The sequence below is a fragment of the Bombina bombina genome, chromosome 3 (assembly GCF_027579735.1).
Source record: "Bombina bombina isolate aBomBom1 chromosome 3, aBomBom1.pri, whole genome shotgun sequence".
NCBI lineage: Eukaryota > Metazoa > Chordata > Amphibia > Anura > Bombinatoridae > Bombina > Bombina bombina.
Genome location: NC_069501.1, coordinates 1,292,576,932 through 1,292,600,565, shown reverse-complemented (window position 1 = coordinate 1,292,600,565; position 23,634 = coordinate 1,292,576,932). Strand labels below are relative to the sequence as shown.

Below are 23,634 nucleotides of genomic sequence, written 5' to 3'. Positions count from 1 at the left end.
CAATAGGCATGCGAACTTTAAAACCAACAGGGACTCTTTCTGGCCACAATAGTGATCGAAAAGTTGTTTCAAGGGGACTAACACCTGGACTGTGGCATGCCGGAGGGGATCCATGGCAAAACTCCCATGGAAAATTACATAGTTTATGCAGAGTCTGGTTTTAAGCCATAAAGGGCCTAAATCACCTAAAATTCCTAAATTGTTTGGAATAACGTGCTTTAAAACATCAGATATGATGTTGTATCGATCAGGTAGTGTAAGGGTTACGCCCGCTTCACAGTGACAGACCAAACTCCCCGTGTAACGCACCGCAAACAACCGCAAACAGTCCATTTGCACAACCACGAGATAGATAGATTTGATAGATAGATACATAGATTACATAGATCAATAGATGCAATATACATTTGAGCGAGTAGGCACAGTATATGTTGTGAGCCTGACACAAAGGCTGGCAGTGGCAGGCAGGCAACTGCTATTAGATTACACTAGCAGACTGATGTAAAAGTTTTTTTAAAAAAAATTTACACTACTGTTACACCAGATATGACTGGTGGTGGCACTGAGCAAGTAGGCACAGTATATGCTGTGAGCCTGACACACAGGCTGGCCTGCTGGCAACTGAAATTATATTACATTAGCAGACTGATGTAAAAGTTTTTTGTTTTTAAATTTACACTAATGTTACACCAGATATGAGTGGTGGCACTGAGCAAGTAGGCACAGTATATGCTGTGAGCCTGACACACAGGCTGGCCTGCTGGTAACTGAAATTAGATTACATTAGCAGACTGATGTAAAAGTTGTTTTTTTTTTAATTTACACTAATGTTACACCAGATATGAGTGGTGGCACTGAGCAAGTAGGCACAGTATATGCTGTGAGCCTGACACACGCTGGCAGGCAGGCAAATGCAATTAGATTAGAAAGAAAAAAAAAAGATGTTCTAGCCCTAAAAAGGGCTTTTTGGGGTGCTGTCCTTACAGCAGAGATCAGATGAGTCCTTCAGGACTGTAGTGGACACTGAATACACTAGCCTAGCTATCAATTTCCCTATAAAATCAGCAGCAGCTACACTATCCCTCCTCTCACTAGGAATGCAGGATCAGAATGAATCTAAAATGGCTGCTGCCCAGGAGCTGGGAGGGTCTGGGAGGGAGGGTCTGCTGCTGATTGGCTGAAATGTGTCTGCAGACTGTGAGATACAGGGTCAAAGTTTACTCAATGATGACGAATAGGGGGCGGCGAACGCGAACAAGCTATGTTCGCCGGGAACTGTTCTCCGGCGAACTGTTCACGACATCACTACCAGCAACCTCCTATAAAGATAGTATATTAAATGATTACAGACTGAATGAATAGGAACAATGTGAAAAAACATCACAGTAATGTGTTTATACCGTCTAATAAGGCTTTAGTATAAACTGCTATTGTATCCATGACATTTTGTGCTAGTGGCCACTAGGGCATTTTATCCTTTTTTCTCACACTAGTTTAGGTTGTCACTATATGGTTTATTTATATTATGTTGGAATAAAAGGGATTTTTCCACCTTGATCCCCTTTACTGTGATGTTTTTTCAGATTATTCCTATTCACTCAGGGTCTGTAATTATTTAATATAATATCTTTATAGGAGGTTGCTGGCTAAGGTATTCTCTCTTTCTAAGTTTTTTTTTAAGCGCAGTTGTATCCGACCTCCAGAAGTTAGGGCACCTGAGTATTTCACATTTGTGCTTTTAACTTTCCACGCTGCTATACCAGCGCAAACATACAAGCGCGACTGATTTGCCTTAAGCGCATGGTGGGGGACATTTGGGGGTGATTTGTGATGCAATATTGGTCTGTACAATATGAATGCACAGTAAACAAGTTTCCTACCCAAAAAAAACAGGAACATTAACTGTACAAATCCAAAAACTTTCTGGGTATACCCAGTGCATATGTGGCTAGATCTGTATTATGGCTCATGGCAAGAGCTGTAGTATGTTCATTTGCACGGGATGGGTATAGCTTTATTGTACTTGACATGGAATGGGTAGAGATGAAGTATGGGCCCTTGCATGGGGTAGGTAGAAATGAAGTATGGGCCCTTGCATGGGGTTGGTAGAAATGTAGTATATGGGCCCTCGCATGGGGTTGGTAGAAATGTAGTATATGGGCCCTTGCATGGGGTGGGTAGAAATGTAGTATGGGCCCTCGCATGGGGTTGGTAAAATGTAGTATAATGGGCCCTTGCATGGGGTGGGTAGAGATTTATGAAGACCCATTGCATGGGGTAGTTAAAGCTATATTATGGCACCATGGATGAGGTGGGTAGAGCTGTATTTTGGCCCCTTGCATGGGGTGGGTAGAGATGTAGTATGCCCCCTTGCATGGGGTGGGTAGAGATGTATTATGGGCTCAGGGTGGTAGAGATGTATTATGACCCCAGGGATGAGGTGGGTAGAGATGTAAAATGACTCATTGCATTAAGTGGGTAGGGATGTAATAAGGCCTCTAAAATAAGGTGGGTACAGCTGTAGTATGACCCTTTGCTTGGTGTGGCTATAAATGAAGTGTAGTCATAGCATTAACCTTTTTTCCCAAATGCATTTTCAAGTAAAAAAGGAAAGGTGCCTCCTACTGGATTCCCACTTAAACTGCATTACTTAAGGGGGCTCTTTAATCATTTGGCCCCTTTCAAAGAGAGGGGAAACCAACCCTTCAGCAGTTACTAGCTTCAAATGTAGAGGGTTAACCAGCCCTTTCCATTTTTAATCAGATTGATAAAGCTATTTTAGTGGGTGCAAGGGTTAACAAAACATTAATTGGGGTCAATTTATCAAAGCGTCAATCTCAGTGCATTTGCCAGTGTCAATACGCTCGCCAGTGCATTCGCCAGTGTCAATACGCTCGGCAGACATCGCTGATGCAGATCTGAATACGATACCCTTATTTATAAAAGAAGCCGTCAAGAACACGCGCGCCAAGTACGGTGTGAAGAGCATCGGACTGTTGTTAACTAACAGTCATCGATGTTGCGGTTATTCTGTTTTTTCCCAACTTTAATTATACCATTTCATTACTATCCATGAACAAGCACATTTCTCTAAAGCTAATCTATTACTTTTCATATGTTAATGTCCAAGAAATAGCTACATTTCGGGCATAGGCTCACTTCTGGAGCCTGTGTCCAAATGTATTGCTAACATCTTACAACCTATGGTGAAAAACCTGTATAGTTATTTAAGAGATTTAAGTCATCTCTTGGATGTTCTGAAGGATTTTGCTTGGCAGGAAGGATATAGATGGGTCGTGGTTGACGCCGTCTCCCTTTATTCTTCAATAACTCATGTGCATGGGTGCTGGGCCTTGGAGTTCTTTTTGAACACTGAAACTTCTCATTCTGATGAGGTGAAACAGCTTATTTTGGATGTTGTGGAGTTCTTACTTACCCCCAACTATTTTATTTTTTGTATTCTGATTTTTATTTGCAATGTCAAGGTACAGCAATGGAGCGAAATTCGCCCCATCTTATGCAAATCTTTTTGTGGGTAGGTGGGAACTCGAGCACATCTATGATATTAGTGAGCCCATAAGGTCCGACATCCTTTTGTACATGATGTATATTGACGATCTCATTTTCATCGTTAGAGATACTTTCTCATTTGACAACTTTTTGACTCTTATTAAGAGGTGAATTTACGATTTACTGGAGATATTAGAGATGACGGGGGTCGATATTCTGGACTTACATCTTTATGGAGATTCGGTCACCCATTGGATAGTGTCTAGTACATATAGGAAAGATTACAATAAATATATCGAATATCACAAAGAAACAAATGTGAAATAAATGTGATAACAAACATGATAAAAGGAAAACCAAATAAAGTTCTGAATCAAGGATATGTCTGTGTCCTCTGGATGAGTTTTTCAGCTTGTTAGCATTCCTCAGTGAGATCCCATAAAAAAGGAAACAGAAAATTGCAACATAGTGTGAATCTGTAATGGCACTTTGAGGAAGTAGTTGTTTTGTAACAAATGACTACTCACATTTGTTGGAGCTTTCGACTAAGCTCAAGGATATGCGCACTCCCACTTTATACTGATGGGAAAACAGTACACTAGGCAAAACTTGGATACAAATTTATTTTAAAATATATAAAAGCGTCACATAAGCCTTGATAGCACCACAATGTAAGGGTACAAAAGCAGATATGCTGTAACAAATGCTTCAAATCGCCAAACTTGCAAAGAGGTAAATGGATCAGCAGGAGTGTGACCGCCGAAACCAAAACCTCTGTAGTAGCAAGACAATAGCGCTAAGCCCCCAGGTGTCCTGGCTAGTGTAGAGACGCGATAAAACTCAATATAGAACAGTTCAGTTCCGACGTACGTTTCGCTGGTATGCTTTGTCAAGGATTCCTTGACAAAGCATACCAGCGAAACGTACGTCGGAACTGAACTGTTCTATATTGAGTTTTATCGCGTCTCTACACTAGCCAGGACAACTTCAGAATTACTGCTTCAGAATTCCATACAGGGAGGCCAAGAATTAATATGCAGGCTAAAAGCCAGAGGTTTTAATGAGAGAAAACTACAAACTACCTTTAAGGAAATTAAAACTTGGAAACCCAAAGAAAGGGAAAATAGGGAAATAACAGATCAGACAGACTCCATTGAAGGCGACTTGGAGAGGGGTAAAAGGAATACATTGTTAGGGGGTATCTGGATGAAAATAGTATTGCATTTTCTATAGAATTTTCTTTACACTATAATACAATCTGTAGTATCATCAAAAAACACCTCTGATGAAATCTTACAACCATATATAAGAAATTGTAAATTTGTAGCCAATGAACCACCTACTCTGGCGTCTAGACTCTCCCCTAGTTTAGTTGTTTCTAACATACCAGTTAAAATGATGTGGCTTCAAGGCAAAGGCAATTTTAGATCACATCTAACTAATTGCTTAACTTGTGAGAATATGGATTTTACAAAAAAGTTTACTAGTAACATAACAGGAGAAATTTTTGAAATTTCTTTTTATGTAACCTGTCTTATTGATCATGTGCTGGATTGCTAACTATGTGGAGCCCAATATGTAGGACAGTCAATTAGGTCCCTTAGATCCTGTGCCAGAGAACATCTTAGGGATGTAAAGAATTTCAATAAAGATTCTGCTGTGGCCAAACATTTTAATCTACTACATTTCACCAATATCCCCCATTTCAGAATTAAGGTAATTGATGTAGCTAGAATCCCACAAAGAGGTGGTAACAAAGTTGAGGTTGTTGAGAAAAAAGAACTCTTTTGGATCTATAAGCTAAGAACTCAATCACCGTTAGGTATGAATTTGAAGTGGGATATGAGGTATTTTGTGGAGTAATTATATCCTTCACACACCCTTTGTATTTATATAAGTGAATTGGAATATCATTTGGTGTTATTAGCTATGTATTAGAAATTATTGATACTATGCATTATGTTACTGGTTTTCTAAATATTTTTGTAGTGGATTAAATACTGTTTGGTGCACTTGATATAGGACTGCACTGAAGTGTTTTATAACATCATTTGTGTTACATTGGCAAATGTGCATAAGAACATTCCCACTAAGAAAGTGTGAGTTTGGGCACAAGTTGTCATCTGACATGATCTTTGTGATTATACTAAATGATGTTGTTATAACTCATGTTGCGGTCCTCTATATATACATATATATTATTGTGAATTTTAGTTTTTTAATATTTAACTACATATTGTTTATCTATCAGTATTTTGCTGTTAGGCGTCATTCGCTGATCAAGATATGTTTGACTTTTTTGCCATCATCTGCAAGTATTTATTATTAGATTTTAAAGCTGCTACATTTTTAAGGCTCACAAACCGCAGTATACACATTTGTTTGTATGACAGCTGTTTACGTCATTTACAGATTATATCTGATTGGTGGTTCAGCCTTTAAATGTATTGGCGCTTTTACTTGTGCTCAGTATCTATGAGTAAGCGCAATACGGCGTTAAAAGCGTAAGTTGGCTGAGCCCTTCTTTTGTGATTGTATCCTTATGTTTTAATGGAATAAAGGTGTTTTTTTTTGTACTGTTGCTCTGTAGCCAGCTTATATTTTTTTTATTTAACTTGTGCGGATGTCCACCGCTTTCTTCGCTGGCTCCACCTCTGCCCCTGTACCTGGCGGTGACCTAGCTATCCTATTTTATTCATATACACTCTCACAAAGGTTTTTTTTTGTAGCGGCACCCTTTTTTTTTCTAGCTACATTTATACCTCAAATGATTATTAATGCTAGAATTTGTACATATATCTTTGCACATACTTGTATATGAAGACAATGTTGTCTTTCATATCTCTGTGTTTATTTATACCACTATATGTATATAGTGTAAATGTATTATTCTGAGCAGGAATAATTGCAAATATAACATGTCATCAAGGTATCATATGTATTTATTTGCAATCAATGGATATTTCAAGAGCTGGGCCAGTTCTCTCTGCACCTGTCTAATACCTCCTGATTGCAATCTAGTTTTAAAAACCACCCCTACACAGGTGTTATAAAATGGGCTGGCATATAAGATGACATTTCTTACTGAAATTCAAGAGAAGGAAGAAATACACTAAAAATAGCATGACAGTAAAGAGGTGCTTTTAATTTTTTGCTGTATCTGAATCATGACAGTTTAATGTTAGGTGGGCTATCCCTTTGAGCTATCATCTTAAGATTATATTGAATCAAACATCAATTCAAATTTTAAAATCCTTGTCTAACATATTACAGGAAGTGCAGAATTATTAGGCAAATGAGTATTTTGACCACATCATCCTCTTTATGCATGTTGTCTTACTCCAAGCTGTATAGGCTCAAAAGCCTACTACCAATTAAGCATATTAGGTGATGTGCATCTCTGTAATGAGAAGGGGTGTGGTCTAATGACATCAACACCCTATATCAGGTGTGCATAATTATTAGGCAACTTCCTTTCCTTTGGCAAAATGGGTCAAAAGAAGGACTTGACAGGCTCAGAAAAGTCAAAAATAGTGAGATATCTTGCAGAGGGATGCAGCACTCTTAAAATTGCAAAGCTTCTGAAGCGTGATCATCGAACAATCAAGCGTTTCATTCAAAATAGTCAACAGGGTCGCAAGAAGCGTGTGGAAAAACCAAGGCGCAAAATAACTGCCCATGAACTGAGAAAAGTCAAGCGTGCAGCTGCCAAGATGCCACTTGCCACCAGTTTGGCCATATTTCAGAGCTGCAACATCACTGGAGTGCCCAAAAGCACAAGGTGTGCAATACTCAGAGACATGGCCAAGGTAAGAAAGGCTGAAAGACAACCACCACTGAACAAGACACACAAGCTGAAACGTCAAGACTGGGCCAAGAAATATCTCAAGACTGATTTTTCTAAGGTTTTATGGACTGATGAAATGAGAGTGAGTCTTGATGGGCCAGATGGATGGGCCCGTGGCTGGATTGGTAAAGGGCAGAGAGCTCCAGTCCGACTCAGACGCCAGCAAGGTGGAGGTGGAGTACTGGTTTGGGCTGGTATCATCAAAGATGAGCTTGTGGGGCCTTTTCGGGTTGAGGATGGAGTCAAGCTCAACTCCCAGTCCTACTGCCAGTTTCTGGAAGACACCTTCTTCAAGCAGTGGTACAGGAAGAAGTCTGCATCCTTCAAGAAAAACATGATTTTCATGCAGGACAATGCTCCATCACACGCGTCCAAGTACTCCACAGCGTGGCTGGCAAGAAAGGGTATAAAAGAAGAAAATCTAATGACATGGTCTCCTTGTTCATCTGATCTGAACCCCATTGAGAACCTGTGGTCCATCATCAAATGTGAGATTTACAAGGAGGGAAAACAGTACACCTCTCTGAACAGTGTCTGGGAGGCTGTGGTTGCTGCTGCACGCAATGTTGATGGTGAACAGATCAAAACACTGACAGAATCCATGGATGGCAGGCTTTTGAGTGTCCTTGCAAAGAAAGGTGGCTATATTGGTCACTGATTTGTTTTTGTTTTGTTTTTGAATGTCAGAAATGTATATTTGTGAATGTTGAGATGTTATATTGGTTTCACTGGTAAAAATAAATAATTGAAATGGGTATATATTTGTTTTTTGTTAAGTTGCCTAATAATTATGCACAGTAATAGTCACCTGCACACACAGATATCCCCCTAAAATAGCTAAAACTAAAAACAAACTAAAAACTACTTCCAAAACTATTCAGCTTTGATATTAATGATTTTTTTGGTTGTTGTTCAATAATAAAATTAATCCTCAAAAATACAACTTGCCTAATAATTCTGCACTCCCTGTACACTGTGTGTCCTAATGTCAGCATCAATGTTTATCTTTAATTCTTAATTCACATATACATACTTTCAAAGTATAATACACAATGTAACAAATGTCACTAACAAGTTCTGATGAGTGATCAATGACACAAGTATCAAGAATTTTGATTTGTTAGTGATCGTTTAAAATGTATATTTGAATCAGATTGGCTGATGTCATAAATCCTGTGATTATGCATATTCCAATCAAAAGTGGTTGAAAAATTCACTAGTGTGTGGGTTGTTTAGGAGTTATAATTGGTGCGAAAAGTGTTGAGTCAAAATTTGTGCGAAGTAGAGAGTGGGGCTTGTATTACATGGCTTAAACATGGTGCACATAGATTTTACGCAGCAAAATAAAAAGGAAGCTGGCTATATTATGTTGTGTATTTATTTCATTTTTATCTCTATATCTATTAGTGCGACAAGTTTGGGGCAAAACTTTGCAACAAATTTGTAGAAATAAAATCGTCCCATTGATTTGTAATGAGACAAATATGTAACATAATCCATAAGTAGTAATGTATTTTCCATTTTTATCCCTATATCTACTAGTGCACCAAGTGTGGAGCAATAATATTGTTTGATTTAGAATGGGTATACAATTTTCATACTGCTAGATTACAAGTCTTGCGTTAGCCTTAAAAAGCAGCGTTGAGGGGTCCCAACACTGCTTTTTAACGCCCGCTGGTATTACAAGTCTGACAGGTAGAGGCTCACCGCTCACTTTTCTTCCGCGACTCGAGCATACCGCAAATCCCCTTACGTCAATTGCGTATCCTATCTTTTTAATGGGATTTGCCTAACGCTGGTATTACGAGTATGGGAAGAAGTGAGCGGTAGACCCTCTCCTGTCCAGACTCCTAACGCATTTAAAAGTCAGTAGCTAAGAGTTTTATGGGCTAACGCTGTAACATAAAACTCATAACTAAAGTGCTAAAAAGTACACTAACATACCTAAACTACTATTAACCCCTATACCAAGGCCCCCCCCCCACATCGGAAACACTTTAATAAATATATTAACCCCTAATCTGCCGACCGGACATCGCTGCCACTTTAATAAATATATTAACCTCTAAACCGCCACACTCCCACCTCGCAAACACTAGTTAAATTTTATTAACCCCTAATCTGCCGTCCCTAACATCGCCGACACCTACCTACATTTATTAACCCCTAATCTGCCACCCCCAACGTCGCTGCTACTATATTAAAGGTATTAACCCCTAAACCTAAGTCTAAACCTAACCCCCCTAACTTAAATATAATTTAAAATAATCTAAATAAAATTACTACAATTAAATAAATTAATCCTATTTAAAACTAAATACTTAACTGTAAAATAAACCATAAGCTAGCTACAATATAACTAATAGTTACATTGTAGCTAGCTTAGGGTTTATATTTATTTTACAGGCAACTTTGTATTTATTTTAACTAGGTAGAATAGTTATTAAATAGTTATTAACTATTTAATAACTACCTAGCTAAAATAAAGACAAATATACCTGTAAAATAAATCCTAACCTAAGTTACAATTACACCTAACACTACACTATCATTAAATAAATTACCTAAACTACCTACAATTAATTACAATTAAATAAACTAAAGTACGAAAAAAACCAAACACTAAATTACAGAAAATAAAAAAATAATTACAAATGTTTTAAACTAATTACACCTACTCTAATCCCCCTAATTAAATAAAAAGCCCCCCAAAATAATAAAATTCCCTACCCTATACTAAATTACAAATAGCCCTTAAAAGGGCCTTTTGCGGGGCATTGCACCAAAGTAATCAGCTCTTTTACCTGAAAAAAAAAGACAATACCCCCCAACATTACAACCCACCACCCACACACCGAACCCTACTCTAAAACCCACCCAATCCCCCCTTAAAAAACCTAACACTAACCCCTTGAAGATCACCCTACCTTGAGCCGTCTTCACCCAGCCGGGCACAAGTGGACCTCCAGAGGGGCAGAAGTCTTCATCCGATCCGGGCAGAAGAGGTCCTCCAAGCGGCAGAAGTCTTCATCCAGACGGCATCTTCTATCTTCCATCCATCCAAAGCGGAGAGGGTCCATCTTCAATCCAGCCGACGCGGAGCCATCCTCTTCAAACGAAGTGCAAGCGAAGAATGAAGGTTCCTTTAAATGACGTCATCCAAGATGGCGTCCCTTGAATTCCGATTGGCTGATAGGATTCTATCAGCCAATCGGAATTAAGGTAGGAAAAATCCTATTGGCTGATCCAATCAGCCAATAGGATTGAAGTTCAATCCTATTGGCTGATCCAATCAGCCAATAGGATTGAGCTTGCATTCTATTGGCTGTTCCAATCAGCCAATAGAATGCAAGCTCAATCCTATTGGCTGATCCAATCCGCCAATAGGATTTTTCCTACCTTAATTCCGATTGGCTGATAGAATCCTATCAGCCAATCGGAATTCAAGGGACGCCATCTTGGATGATGTCTTTTAAAGGAACCTTCATTCTTCACTTCGACTTCATTTGAAGAGGATGGCTCTGCGTCGGCTGGATTGAAGATGGACCCGCTCCGCTCCGGATGGATGAAGGTAGAAGATGCCATCTGGATGAAGACTTCTGCCGCTTGGAGGACCTCTTCTGCCCGGATCGGATGAAGACTTCTGCCCCTCTGGAGGTCCACTTGTGCCGGGCTGGGTGAAGACGTCTCAAGGTAGGGTGATCTTCAAGGGCGTAGTGTTAGGTTTTTTAAGGGTGGATTGGGTGGGTTTTAAAGTAGGGTTGGGTGTGTTGGTGGGTTCTAATGTTGGGGGGTATTGTCTTTTTTTTCAGGTAAAAGAGCTGATTACTTTTGGGCAAGGCCCTTTTAAGGGCTATTTGTTATTTAGTATAGGGTAGGGATTTTTATTATTTTGGGGGCTTTTTTATTTTATTAGGGGGATTAGAGTAGGTGTAATTAGTTTTAAAAAATTGTAATTATTTTTTTATTTTCTGTAATTTAGTGGGGTTTTTTTTCCGTACTTTAGTTTATTTAATTTAATTGTAATTAAAGGGACAGTCTACACCAGAATTTTTATTCTTTTAATAGATAGATAATCCCTTTATTACCCATTTCCCAGTTTTGCATAACCAACACAGTTATAATAATATACTTTTAACCTCTGTGATTATCTTGTATCTAAGCCTCTGCAAACTGCCCCTTTATTTCAGTTCTTTTGACAGACTTGCAGTCTAGCCAATCAGTGCCTGCTCCCAGATAACTTCACGTGCACGAGCACAGTGTTATCTATATGAAATATGTGAACTAACACCCTCTAGTGGTGAAAAACTGTTAAAATGCAATCTGAAAGAGGTGTGCTTCAAGGTCTAAGAAATTAGCATATGAACCTCCTAGGTTAAGCTTTCAACTAAGAATACCAAGAGAACAAAGCAAAATTGGTGATAAAAGTAAATTGGAAAATTGTTTAAAATTACATGCTCTATCTGAATCATGAAAGTTTATTTTGGCCTAGACTGTCCCTTTAATTGTAGGTAGTTTAGGTAATTTATTTAAGTATAGTGTAGTGTTAGGTGTAATTGTAACTTAGGTTAGGATTTATTTTACAGGTATATTTGTAATTATTTTAACTAGGTAGTTATTAAATAGTTATTAACTATTTAATAGCTATTCTACCTAGTTAAAATAAATACAAACTTGCCTGTAAAATAAATATAAATCCTAAGATAGCTACAATGTAATTATTATTTATATTGTAGCTATCTTATGGTTTATTTTATAGCTAAGTATTTAGTTTTAAATAGGATTCATTTATTTAATTATGGAAAATTTATTTTGTTTAATTTAAATTATATTTAAGTTAGGGGGTGTTAAGGTTAGGGTTAGACTTAGGTTTAGGGGTTAATAAATTTATAATAGTGGTGGCGACAGATTAGGGGTTAATAAAAATAATGTAGGTGTTGGCGATGTTGAGGGCAGCAGATTAGGGGTTCATAAGTATAATGTAGGTGGCGGCGGTGTCTGGAGCGGCAGATTAGGGGTTAATAAATATAATGTAGGTGTCGGCGATGTTGGGGGCAGCAGATTAGGGGTTCATAAATATAATGTAGGTGGCGGCGGTGTCTGGAGCGGCAGATTAGGGGTTAATAAATATAATGTAGGTGTCGGCGATGTTGGGGGCAGCAGATTAGGAGTTCATAAGTATAATGTAGGTGGCGGTGGTGTACGGAGCGGCAGATTAGGGGTTAATAATAATATGCAGGGGTCAGCGATAGTGGGGGCGGCAGATTAGGGGTTAATAAGTGTAAGGTTAGGGGTGTTTAGACTCGGGTTCATGTTAGAGTGTTAGGTGCAGACGTAGGAAGTGTTTCCCCATAGGAAACAATGGGGCTGCGTTAGGAGCTGAACGCTGCTTTTTTGCAGGTGTTAGGTTTTTTTTCAGCCAGCTCAGCCCCATTGTTTCCTATGGGGGAATCATGCACGAGCATGTTTAGCCATCTTACCGCTAACTTAAGGCTGTCACACACTGCAAGCGGAGCAGTGCGCAGCGTGTAGATGCAGCTGTGCGCGCTCAGTGTGTCCTGCCTTTTCATCTCTGAGCACTCTGCTGCGTCAGGTCGCATAGCTGAGCGCTCAGAGATGAAATAATTGAACTTCAGAAGCGATGCAATGCGGTGTGAAGCAGCTGCTTCGCCTCGCGCCGCATCGCTTGCAGTGTGTCACAGCCTTTACTGTGTGTGTGTATCTGTATGTATACGTTTATGCTATGTAGTGTGTGTGTGTCACAGCCTTTAAGCAGCGCTGGTATTGAGGGGAGATGTGGAGCTAAATTTTGCTCTACGCTCACCTTTTTGCGGCTAACGCCAGGTTTAAAAAAACCTGTAATACCAGCGTTGTCTTAAAGGGGCAGTCTAGTCAAAATTAAACTTTCATGATTCTGATAGGGCATGCAATTTTAAACAACTTTCCAATTTACTTCTATTATCTAATTTGCTCAATTCTTTAGATATCCTTTGTTGAAGAAATAGCAATGCACATGTGTGAGCCAATCACACAAGGCCTCTATGTGCAGCAACCAATCAGCAGCTAATGATCATATCTAGATATGCTTTTCAGCAAGTGATATTAAGAGAATGAAGCAAATTAGATAATAGAAGTAAATTACAAAGTTGTTTAAAATGACATGCTCTTTCTAATTAACGAAAGAAAAAAATTGGGTTTCATGTCCCTTTAAGGGAGCGGTGGAAAAAAAGGCTTGTTAGCACCCCTGTTACCGCAAAACTCATAATCTCGGTGATAGAGTTTCTAATTTAATTTTATTATGTAATATACTTTATTCTCTTGCAGCATCGAACATAAGCTTTCTGTGTTTTCAGACTCCCATTGAGTTCTATGGCATCCATGACCTCAAGGGTGACGGATTGAAAACTAGGTACGCTGCGTCGGAATAGACGCAAGCGTACCTGTTAAATGTTTGCTAAATTGGGAAAAGGGTCAAATAGAGTTGAATGAATTCGAAACATTTGCAATGACGCAAGCATCGATCTGCGTCGGATTGAGATTGCTGGATCGTATTTTACGTCACAAATTTCAACATTTGCTGATTTTGACGCTTTGGTAACTATGGCAGATCACTCTCGTGACAAATACGATGCGGAATTCAAGCATATTTTCAGTTGACGCTTTGATAAATTGACCCTATTGCCTGTACTAGGCACAGAAAAATACCACAAACTCTCCATTAATGCAGCCTACACTAAACTTAATCTTCTGTCACATTTAGGATTTATTAGATGCGTAAACCTAAGGAAAATCCAGACTAAAATCAGTAAAAACCACAATATTGGAAATGAATAGTCTCTAAAGTAACAAATATTAGAAAAAAAGCAAGATGTAATAAGGAAATGATTTATTATGAACAATAATAGTCACAGTGCATTCATATAAAAAACAAACAAAAAAACAACAACAAATGAACACAATTACACCAAGCAAACAGCTGAAAATAACAGAAACTATAATGTTACAGTATAGTCTCTGCCCAAGGGAAACTGGAGGAAATGGGAAAACATTTCATTGCTTGTTGAAATTAAACATTAAATACATTTCTGGCTGGGGTCGGTTTCTGACCATGCCCCCTTCAGAAGGAATGTAGCCATCTCTTTTTAAGGAAGGCCATAAACAAGCTCTCACTGTCTGGCTCAAATTGTGTGATATTGTATATACCTTCTTAAAGGGTACAGTAATCACAGAATTGTTAAAGGGACCACTGAGACACAAAAAAAATATATTTTGTGATTCAGAACTAGCAGCAATTTTAAGCAACTTTCCAATTCACTCCTATTATCAAAATTTTCTTTATTCTCTTGGTATCTTTATTTGAAAAGCAAGAAGTAAGTTTAGATGCGTGGCCAATTTTTGGTAACAACCTGGGTTGTTCCTTGTTTAAATGGTGGATAAATGCACCCACCAATAACACAGTGCTGTCCAGGGTCCTGCACACAAAGATTGTCTGGCTCCTTAGCTTAGATGCCTTCTTTTTCAAATAAGATAGGCAAGAGAACCAAAGAAAAATTGATAATAGGAGTAAATTAGAAAGTTGCTTAAAATTGCTCTATCTGAATCATAAAGAAAAAAAATGTGTTTAGTGTCCCTTATTACCCAGTTCGCACAGTTTTGTATAATCAACACAGTTATATTAGCTACTTTTTACCTCTGTGATTACCTTGTATCTAAGCCTCCGCAAACTGCCCCTTATCTCAGTTATATTAATATACTTTTTACCTCTGTGATTACCCTGTATCTAAGCCTCTGCAGACTGCCCCTTATCTCAGTTATATTAATATAACTTTTTACCTCTGTGATTACCTTGGAATCTAAGCATCCGCAAACTGCCCCTTATCTCAGTTATATTAATATACTTGTTACCTCTGTGATTACCCTGTATCTAAGCCTCTGCAGACTGCCCCTTATCTCAGTTATATTAATATACCTTTTTACCTCTGTGATTACCTTGTATCTAAGCCTCCGCAAACTGCCCCTTATCTCAGGTTATATTAATATACTTGTTTACCTCTGTAGATTACCCTGTATCTAAGCCTCTGCAGACCTGCCCCTATCTCAGTTATAGTAATATACTTTTTACCTCTGTGATTACCTTGTATCTAAGCCTCTGCAGACTGCTCCCCTTATCTCAGTTATATTAATATTACTTGTTCACTCTGTGATTACCCTGTATCTAAGCCTCTGCAGACTGCTTCCCTTTATCTCAGGTTATATTAATATACTTTTTACCTCTGTGATTACCCTCTAGTCTAAGCCTCTGCAGACTGCCCCTTATCTCAGTTATATTAATATACTTTTTACCTCTGTGGTTACCTGTGTATCTAAGCCTCTGCAGACAGCTCCTTATCTCAGTTATATTAATATACGTTTTACCTCTGTGATTACCTTGTATCTAAGCCTCTGCAGACTGTCTCCCCTATCTAAGTTTTATATATAATATACTTTTTACCTCTGTGATTACCACTGTATCTAAGCCTCTGCAGACTGCTCCCATTATCTAAGTTATATTATATACTTTTTACCTCTGTGATTACCCTGTATCTAAGCCTCTGCAAACTGCCCCTTATCTCAGTTATATTAATATACTTTTTACCTCTGTGATTACCCTTGTATCTAAGCCTCCGCAAACTGCCCCTTATCTCAGTTCTATTAATATACTTTTTACCTCTGTGATTACCTTGTATCTAAGCTCTGCAGACTGCCACCCTATCTCAGTTATATTAATACACTTTTTTACCTCTGTGATTACCTTGTATCTAAGCCTCTGCAGACTGCTCCCTATCTACAGTTATATTAATATATACTTTTTTACCTCTAGTGATTACCTTGTATCAAAGCCTCCGCAGACCTGCCACCTTTATCCTCAGTTATATTAATATACTTTTTACCCTCTGTGATTACCTTCGTATCTAAGCACTCCGCAAACTGCCCCTTATCTCAGTTATATTAATATACTTTTTACCTCTGTGATTACCTTTGATCTAAGCCTCTGCAGACTGCCCCCTATCTCAGTTATATTAATACACTTTTTACTCTCTGTGATTACCTTGTATCTAAGCCTCTGCAGACTGCCCCTTATCTCAGTTATATTAATATACTTTTTACCTCTGTGATTACCTTGTATCTAAGCCTCCGCAGACTGCCCCTTATCTCAGTTATATTAATATACTTTTTACCTCTGTGCATTACCTTGTATCTAAGCCTCCGCAAACTGCCCCTTTATCTCAGTTATATTAATATACTTTTTACCTCTGTGATTACCTTTTATCTAAGCCTCTGCAGACCTGCCCCTTATCTCAGTTATATTAATATACTTTTTACCTCTGTGATTACCTTGTATCTAAGCCTCTGCAGACTGCTCCTATCTCAGTTATATTAATATACTTTTTACCTCTGTGATTACCCTGTATCTAAGCCTCTGCTGACTGCCCCTTATCTCAGATATATTAATATACTTTTTACCTCTGTGATTACCTTGTATCTAACCCTCTGCAGACTGCTCCTTATCTCAGTTATATTAATATACTTATTTACCTCTGTGATTACCTTGTATCTAAGCCTCTGCAGACTGCTCCTTATCTCAGTTATATTAATATACTTTTTACCTCTGTGATTACCTTGTATCTAAGCCTCTGCAGACAGCCTCCTTATCTCAGTTATATTAATATACTTTTTACCTCTGTGATTACCTTGTATCTAAGCCTCTGCAGGACTGCTCCCTTATCTCAGTTATATTAATATACTTTTTTACCTCTGTGATTAACCTTGTATCTAAGCTCTGCAGACTGCCCCCTATCTCAGTTATATTAATACAACTTATTACCTCAGAGAATACCTGGTATCTAAACCTCTCTCTGCAAGTCTGCTCCATAATCTCAGTCTATATTAACTATAACTTTTTACCTCTGTGATTACCTTGTATACATATACTCTGCGCAGTCCTGCTCCTTATCTCAGGTATATTACATATACTTTTACCTCTGGTGATTACCTTGTTTCTAAGCCTCTCAGACTGATCCTATCTTAGTTATATTATATACTTTTTATCTCTGTGATTACCCTGTATCATAAGCCTCTGCAAGACAGCTCCTTATCTCATTTAGATTTTAATATACTTTATACCTCTGATGACTTACCCCCTGTATCTAAGGCCTCAGCAGGCTTGCCTCCTAATCTCAGTTATATTAATATACTTTTTATCTTCTGTGTTAACCCTGTATCTAAGCCTCTGCAGACTGCCTCCTTATCTCAGTTATATTAATTTAATTTTTACCTCTTGTGATTACCCTGTATCTAACCCTCTGCAGACTGCTCCTTATCTCAGTTATATTAATTATACTTTTTACCTCTGTGATTACCTTGTATCTAAGCCTCTGCAGACTGCTTCCTTATCTCAGTTATATTAATATACTGTTTTACCTCTGTGATTACCCTGTATCTAATCCTCTGCAGACTGCCCCTTATCTCAGTTATATTAATACACCTTTTACCTCTGTGATTACCCTGTATCTAAGCCTCTGCAGACTCCCTCTTATCACTGTTATATTAATATTACTTTTTACCTCTGAGATTACCTTGTATCTAAGCCTCTGCAGACTGGCTCCCTTATCTCAGTTATATTAATTATACTTTTTACCTCTGTGATTAGCCTTGTTTCTAAGCCTCTGCAGACTGCCCCTTATCTCAGTTATATTTAATATACTTTTTACCCTCTGTGATTACCTTGTTTCTAAGCCTCTGCAGACTGCCTCCTTATCTCAGTTATATTAATATATTTTTTACCTCTGTGATTACCTTGTATCTAACCCTCTGCAGACTGCTCCTTATCTTAGTTATATTAATATACTTTTTACCTGTGTAATTACCCTGTATCTAAGCCTCTGCAGCACTGCTCCTTATCTCAGTTATATATAAAACTTTTTATCCTCTGTGATTACCCTGTATCTAAGCCTCTGCAGACTGCATCCTTATCTCAGTTATATTAATATACTTTTTACCTCTGTGGATTACCCTTGTAACTAAGCCTCTGCAGACTGCCCCTTATCTCAGTTATAGTAATATACTTTTTAACCACTGTGATTACCTTGTAATCTAAGCCTCTGCAGACTGCCTCTTATCTCAGTTATATTAATATACATTTTACCTCTGTGATTACCCTGTATCCTAAGCCTCTGCATACTGCACCTTATCTCAGTTATATTAATATACTTGTTTACCTCTGTGATTTACCTTGTATCTATAGCCTCTGCAGACTGCTCCTTATTCTCAGTTATAGTAATATACTTTTACCTCTGTGATTACATTGTATCTAAGCCTCTGCAGACTGCTCCCTTATCTCAGTTATAGTAATATACTTTTTACCCTCTGTGATTACCTTGTATCTAAGCCTCTGCAGACTGCCCCTTATCTCAGTTATATTAATATACTTTTTTACCTCTGTGATTACCTTGTACCTAAGCCTCTGCAGTCTGCTCCTTATCTCAGTTATATTAATATACTTTATACCTCTGTGATTACCTGTATCTAAGCCTCTGCAGACTGCCCCTTATCTCAGTTATATTAATATACTTTTTACCTCTGTGATTACCCTTGTACCTAAGCCTCTGCAGACTGCCCCTTATCTCAGTTATATTAATATACTTTTTACCTCTGTGATTACCCTGTATCTAAGCCTCTGCAGACTGTTCCTTATCAAAGTTATATTAATAATACTTTTTACCTCTGTGATTACCTTGTATCTAAGGCCTCTGCAGACTGCTCCTTATATCAGTTATATTAATATAACTTTTTACCTCTGTGATTACCTTGTACCTAAGCCTCTGCAGACTGCTCCTATCTCAGTTATAGTAAATAATACTATTACTATGTGATTACATTGTATCTAACGCCTCTTGCAGACAGCTCCTTATCCTCAGTTATAGTAATATACTTTTTACCTCTGTGATTTAACCCTGTATCTAAGCCTCTGCAGGTCCTGCTCCTTATCTCAGTAATATTAATATACTTTTTACCTCTGTGATTTACCTTGTATCTAAACCTCTTGCAGACATGCTCCTTATCTCAGTTATATTAATACACTTTCTTACCTCTGTGATTACATTGTATCTAAGCCATCTGCTGACCTGCCCCTTATCTCAGTTATATTTAGATTACCTTTTTTACCTTTCAGGTATTACCTTGTAGTATCTAAGCCTCTGCAGGTACTGCTCCTTATCTCAGTTATATTAATATACTTTTTACCTCTGTGATTACCTTATATCCTAAGCCTCTTCAGATTGCCCCCTTACCTCAGTTATATTAATATACGTTTTACCTCTGTGATTACCTTGTATCTAAGCCTCTGCAGACTGCCCCTTATCTCAGTTATATTAATATACTTTCTTACCTCTGTGATTACCTTGTATCTAAGCCTCTGCAGACTGCTCCTTATCTCAGTTATATTATTATACTTTTTACCTCTGTGATTACCTTGTATCTAAGCCCTCTGCAGACTGCCCCCTTATCTCAGTTATATTAAATATACTTTTTACCTCTGTGATTACCCTGTAGTCTAAGCCTCTGCAGACTGCCCCTTATCTCAGTTATATTAATATACATTTTACCTCTGTGATTACCCTGTATCTAAGGCCTCTGCAGACTGCTCTCTTATCTCAGTTATATTTAATATACTTTTTACCCTCTGTGATTACCTTGTATCTAAAGCCTCTGCAGACTGCCCCTTATCTCAGTTATATTAATATACTTTTTAACCTCTGTGATTACCTTGTATCTAAGCCTCTGCAGACTGCTCCTTATCTCAGTTATTTTATTATACTTTTTACCTCTGTTATTACCTTGTATCTAAGCCTCTGCAGACTGCCCCCTTATCTCAGTTATATTAATATACTTTTTACCTCTGTGATTACCCTGTATCTAAGCCTCTGCAGACTGCCCCTTATCTCAGTTATATTAATATACTTTTTTACCTCTGTGATTACCCTGTATCTAAGCCTCCGCAGACTGCACCCTTTTTTTCAGTTCATTTGACAGACTTGCAATTTAAGCCAATCAAAGCTGACTGATTAATAACTCCACAGGCGTGAGCACAATGTTATCTATAAGAAACATGTGATGAACCAAGGGCTTCCGAGATACCACCGTTCTACCAGGGGAAGGCTCTGGGCAGTGTCGTGGTTTGAGCGGCTGAAGCACAAGCCGTGATGCCAACTCCCTGGGACCATTTTCGGACAAGCTAAGTACACGTCGGTTATGGGAACCCAACACCATTTTCACTCGTAAATCGCATGTATTCAACCGGCAATAGGACTATAAGGAACGTTGTGGGGCAGGGGTTTTGTTAAGATTTAGGTCTTTCAGGGCAGGAATCTGTGTCACGCATAGCCGCGTCCATGGAACTAGTTTCGGTAACCTACAGACCACAACCGGATGACTCAGCCCTTATCAATAGAAACTGCCCCAGACTCCTTAGGCACCACTAATCCTATTAACATCAAAGATAGCTTCCCATTGTTCCTCTGTTTGGTCTAATTACCTCCTCATTGGTCCCCTGTTTGGTCTAATTACCTCCTCATTGGTCCCCTGTTTGGTCTATTTACCTCCTCATTGGTCCCCTGTTTGGTCTAATTACCTCCTCATTGGTCCCCTGTTTGGTCTAATTACCTCCTCATTGGTCCCCTGTTTGGGTCTAATTTACCTCCTCATTGGTCCCCTGTTTGGTCTATTTACCTCCTCATTGGTCCCCTGTTTGGTCTATTTACCTCCTCATTGGTCCCCTGTTTGGTCTAATTACCTCCTCATTGGTCCCCTGTTTTGGTCTAATTACCTCCTCATAGGTCCCCTGTTTGGTCTAATTGCCTCCTCATTGGTCCCCTGTTTGGTCTAATTACCTCTTCATTGGTCCCCTGTTTGGTCTAATTACCTCCTCATTGGTCCCCTGTTTGGTCTAATTACCTCCTCATTGGTCCCCTGTTTGGTCTAATTACCTCCTCATTGGTCCCCTGTTTGGTCTAATTACCTCCTCATTGGTCCCCTGTTTGGTCTATTTACCTCCTCATTGGTCCCCTGTTTGGTCTAATTACCTCCTCATTGGTCCCCTGTTTGGTCTAATTACCTCCTCATTGGTCCCTGTTTGGTCTAATTACCTCCTCATTGGTCCCCTGTTTGGTCTACTTACCTCCTCATTGGTCCCCTGTTTGGTCTAATTACCTCCTCATTGGTCCCCTTTTTGGTCTAATTACCTCCTCATTGGGTCCCCTGTTTGGTCTAATTACCTCCTCATTGGTCCCCTGTTTGGTCTAATTACCTCCTCATTGGTCCCCTGTTAGGTCTAATTACCTCCTCATTGGTCCCCTGTTTGGTCTAATTACCTCCTCATTGGTCCCCTGTTTGGTCTAATTACCTCCTCATTGGTCCCCTGTTTGGTCTAATTACCTCCTCATTGGTCCCCTGTTTGGTCAAATTACCTCCTCATTGGTCCCCTGTTTGGTCTAATTACCTCCTCATTGGTCCCCTGTTTGGTCTAATTACCTCCTCATTGGTCCCCTGTTTGGTCTAATTACCTCCTCATTGGTCCCCTGTTTGGTCTAATTACCTCCTCATTGGTCCCCTGTTTGGTCTAATTACCTCCTCATTGGTCCCCTGTTTGGTCTATTTACCTCCTCATTGGTCCCCTGTTTGGTCTATTTACCTCCTCATTGGTCCCCTGTTTGGTCTAATTACCTCCTCATTGGTCCCCTGTTTGGTCTAATTACCTCCTCATTGGTCCCCTGTTTGGTCTAATTACCTCCTCATTGGTCCCCTGTTTGGTCTACTTACCTCCTCATTGGTCCCCTGTTTGGTCTAATTACCTCCTCATTGGTCCCCTTTTTGGTCTAATTACCTCCTCATTGGTCCCCTGTTTGGTCTAATTAACCTCCTCATTGGTCCCCTGTTTGGTCTAATTACCTCCTCATTGGTCCCCTGTTAGGTCTAATTACCTCCTCATTGGTCCCCTGTTGGTCTAATTACCTCCTCATTGGTCCCCTGTTTGGTCTAATTACCTCCTCATTGGTCCCCTGTTTGGTCTAATTACCTCCTCATTGGTCCCCTGTTTGGTCTAATTACCTCCTCATTGGTCCCCTGTTTGGTCTAATTACCTCCTCATTGGTCCCCTGTTTGGTCTAATTACCTCCTCATTGGTCCCCTGTTTGGTCTAATTACCTCCTCATTGGTCCCCTGTTTGGTCTAATTACCTCCTCATTGGTCCCCTTTTGAAAGGATTACCCATTTGAAGGGGGATTGTCCCTTAAAAAAAAAAGAGTATAATATGTTTGTACACCTGGAAATAAAGTGTTCGTGTTAGAACAGGCGGACATACCCAGACTGGGTACCGTAGAGTCACAAAACACATGAACTAGCACTGTCTACCTGTGAAAAACTGTCAAATGCATTCACATAAGGAGGAGGCCTTAATGGCTAAGAAATTAGAGCCTACCTAGGTTAAAGGGATAGTCTAGTCAAGATTAAACTGTCATGATTCAGATAGAGCAGCAATGTTAAGCAAATTTCTAATTTACTCCTATTGTCAAATGTACTTTTTTCTCTTTGTATCTTTATTTGAAAAGCAGGAATGTAAGCAAAGGAGTCGGCCTATTTTTGGTTCAGTACCTGGGTAGCGCTTTTTGATTGGCGTCTAAATGTAAAGATATCAAGAGAACAAAGAAAAATTGATAATAGGAGAAAAATGCTTAAAATTGACTGCTCTATCTAAATCATGAAGGTTTATTGTTGACTAGACTGACCCTTTAAATGACATGCTCTATCTGAATCATGAAGGTTTATTTTTGACTAGACTGACCCTTTAAATGACATGCTCTATCTAAATCATGAAGGTTTATTTTTGACTAGACTGACCCTTTAAATGACATGCTCTATCTAAATCATGAAGGTTTATTTTTGACTAGACTGACCCTTTAAATGACATGCTCTATCTGAATCATGAAGGTTTATTGTTGACTAGACTGACCCTTTAAATGACATGCTCTATCTAAATCATGAAGGTTTATTTTTGACTAGACTGACCCTTTAAATGACACGCTCTATCTAAATCATGAAGGTTTATTTTTGACTAGACTGACCCTTTAAATGACATGCTCTATCTAAATCATGAAGGTTTATTTTTGACTAGACTGACCCTTTAAATGACATGCTCTATCTAAATCATGAAGGTTTATTTTTGACTAGACTGACCCTTTAAA

At 38.8% G+C, this 23,634-nt stretch overlaps 1 protein-coding gene across 1 annotated transcript in view; it reads right to left on the bottom strand.

Annotated features, from left to right (window-relative positions):
* Positions 1–23,634, bottom strand: part of LOC128652765 (transient receptor potential cation channel subfamily M member 2) — a 1,288,705-nt gene that overhangs the window by 920,302 nt on the left and 344,769 nt on the right. Inside the window, exon 3 of the mRNA XM_053705696.1 lies at positions 20,458–20,704. Coding sequence (XP_053561671.1) covers positions 20,458–20,704 — 247 coding nt within the window. The remainder of the gene's footprint in view (positions 1–20,457; positions 20,705–23,634) is intronic.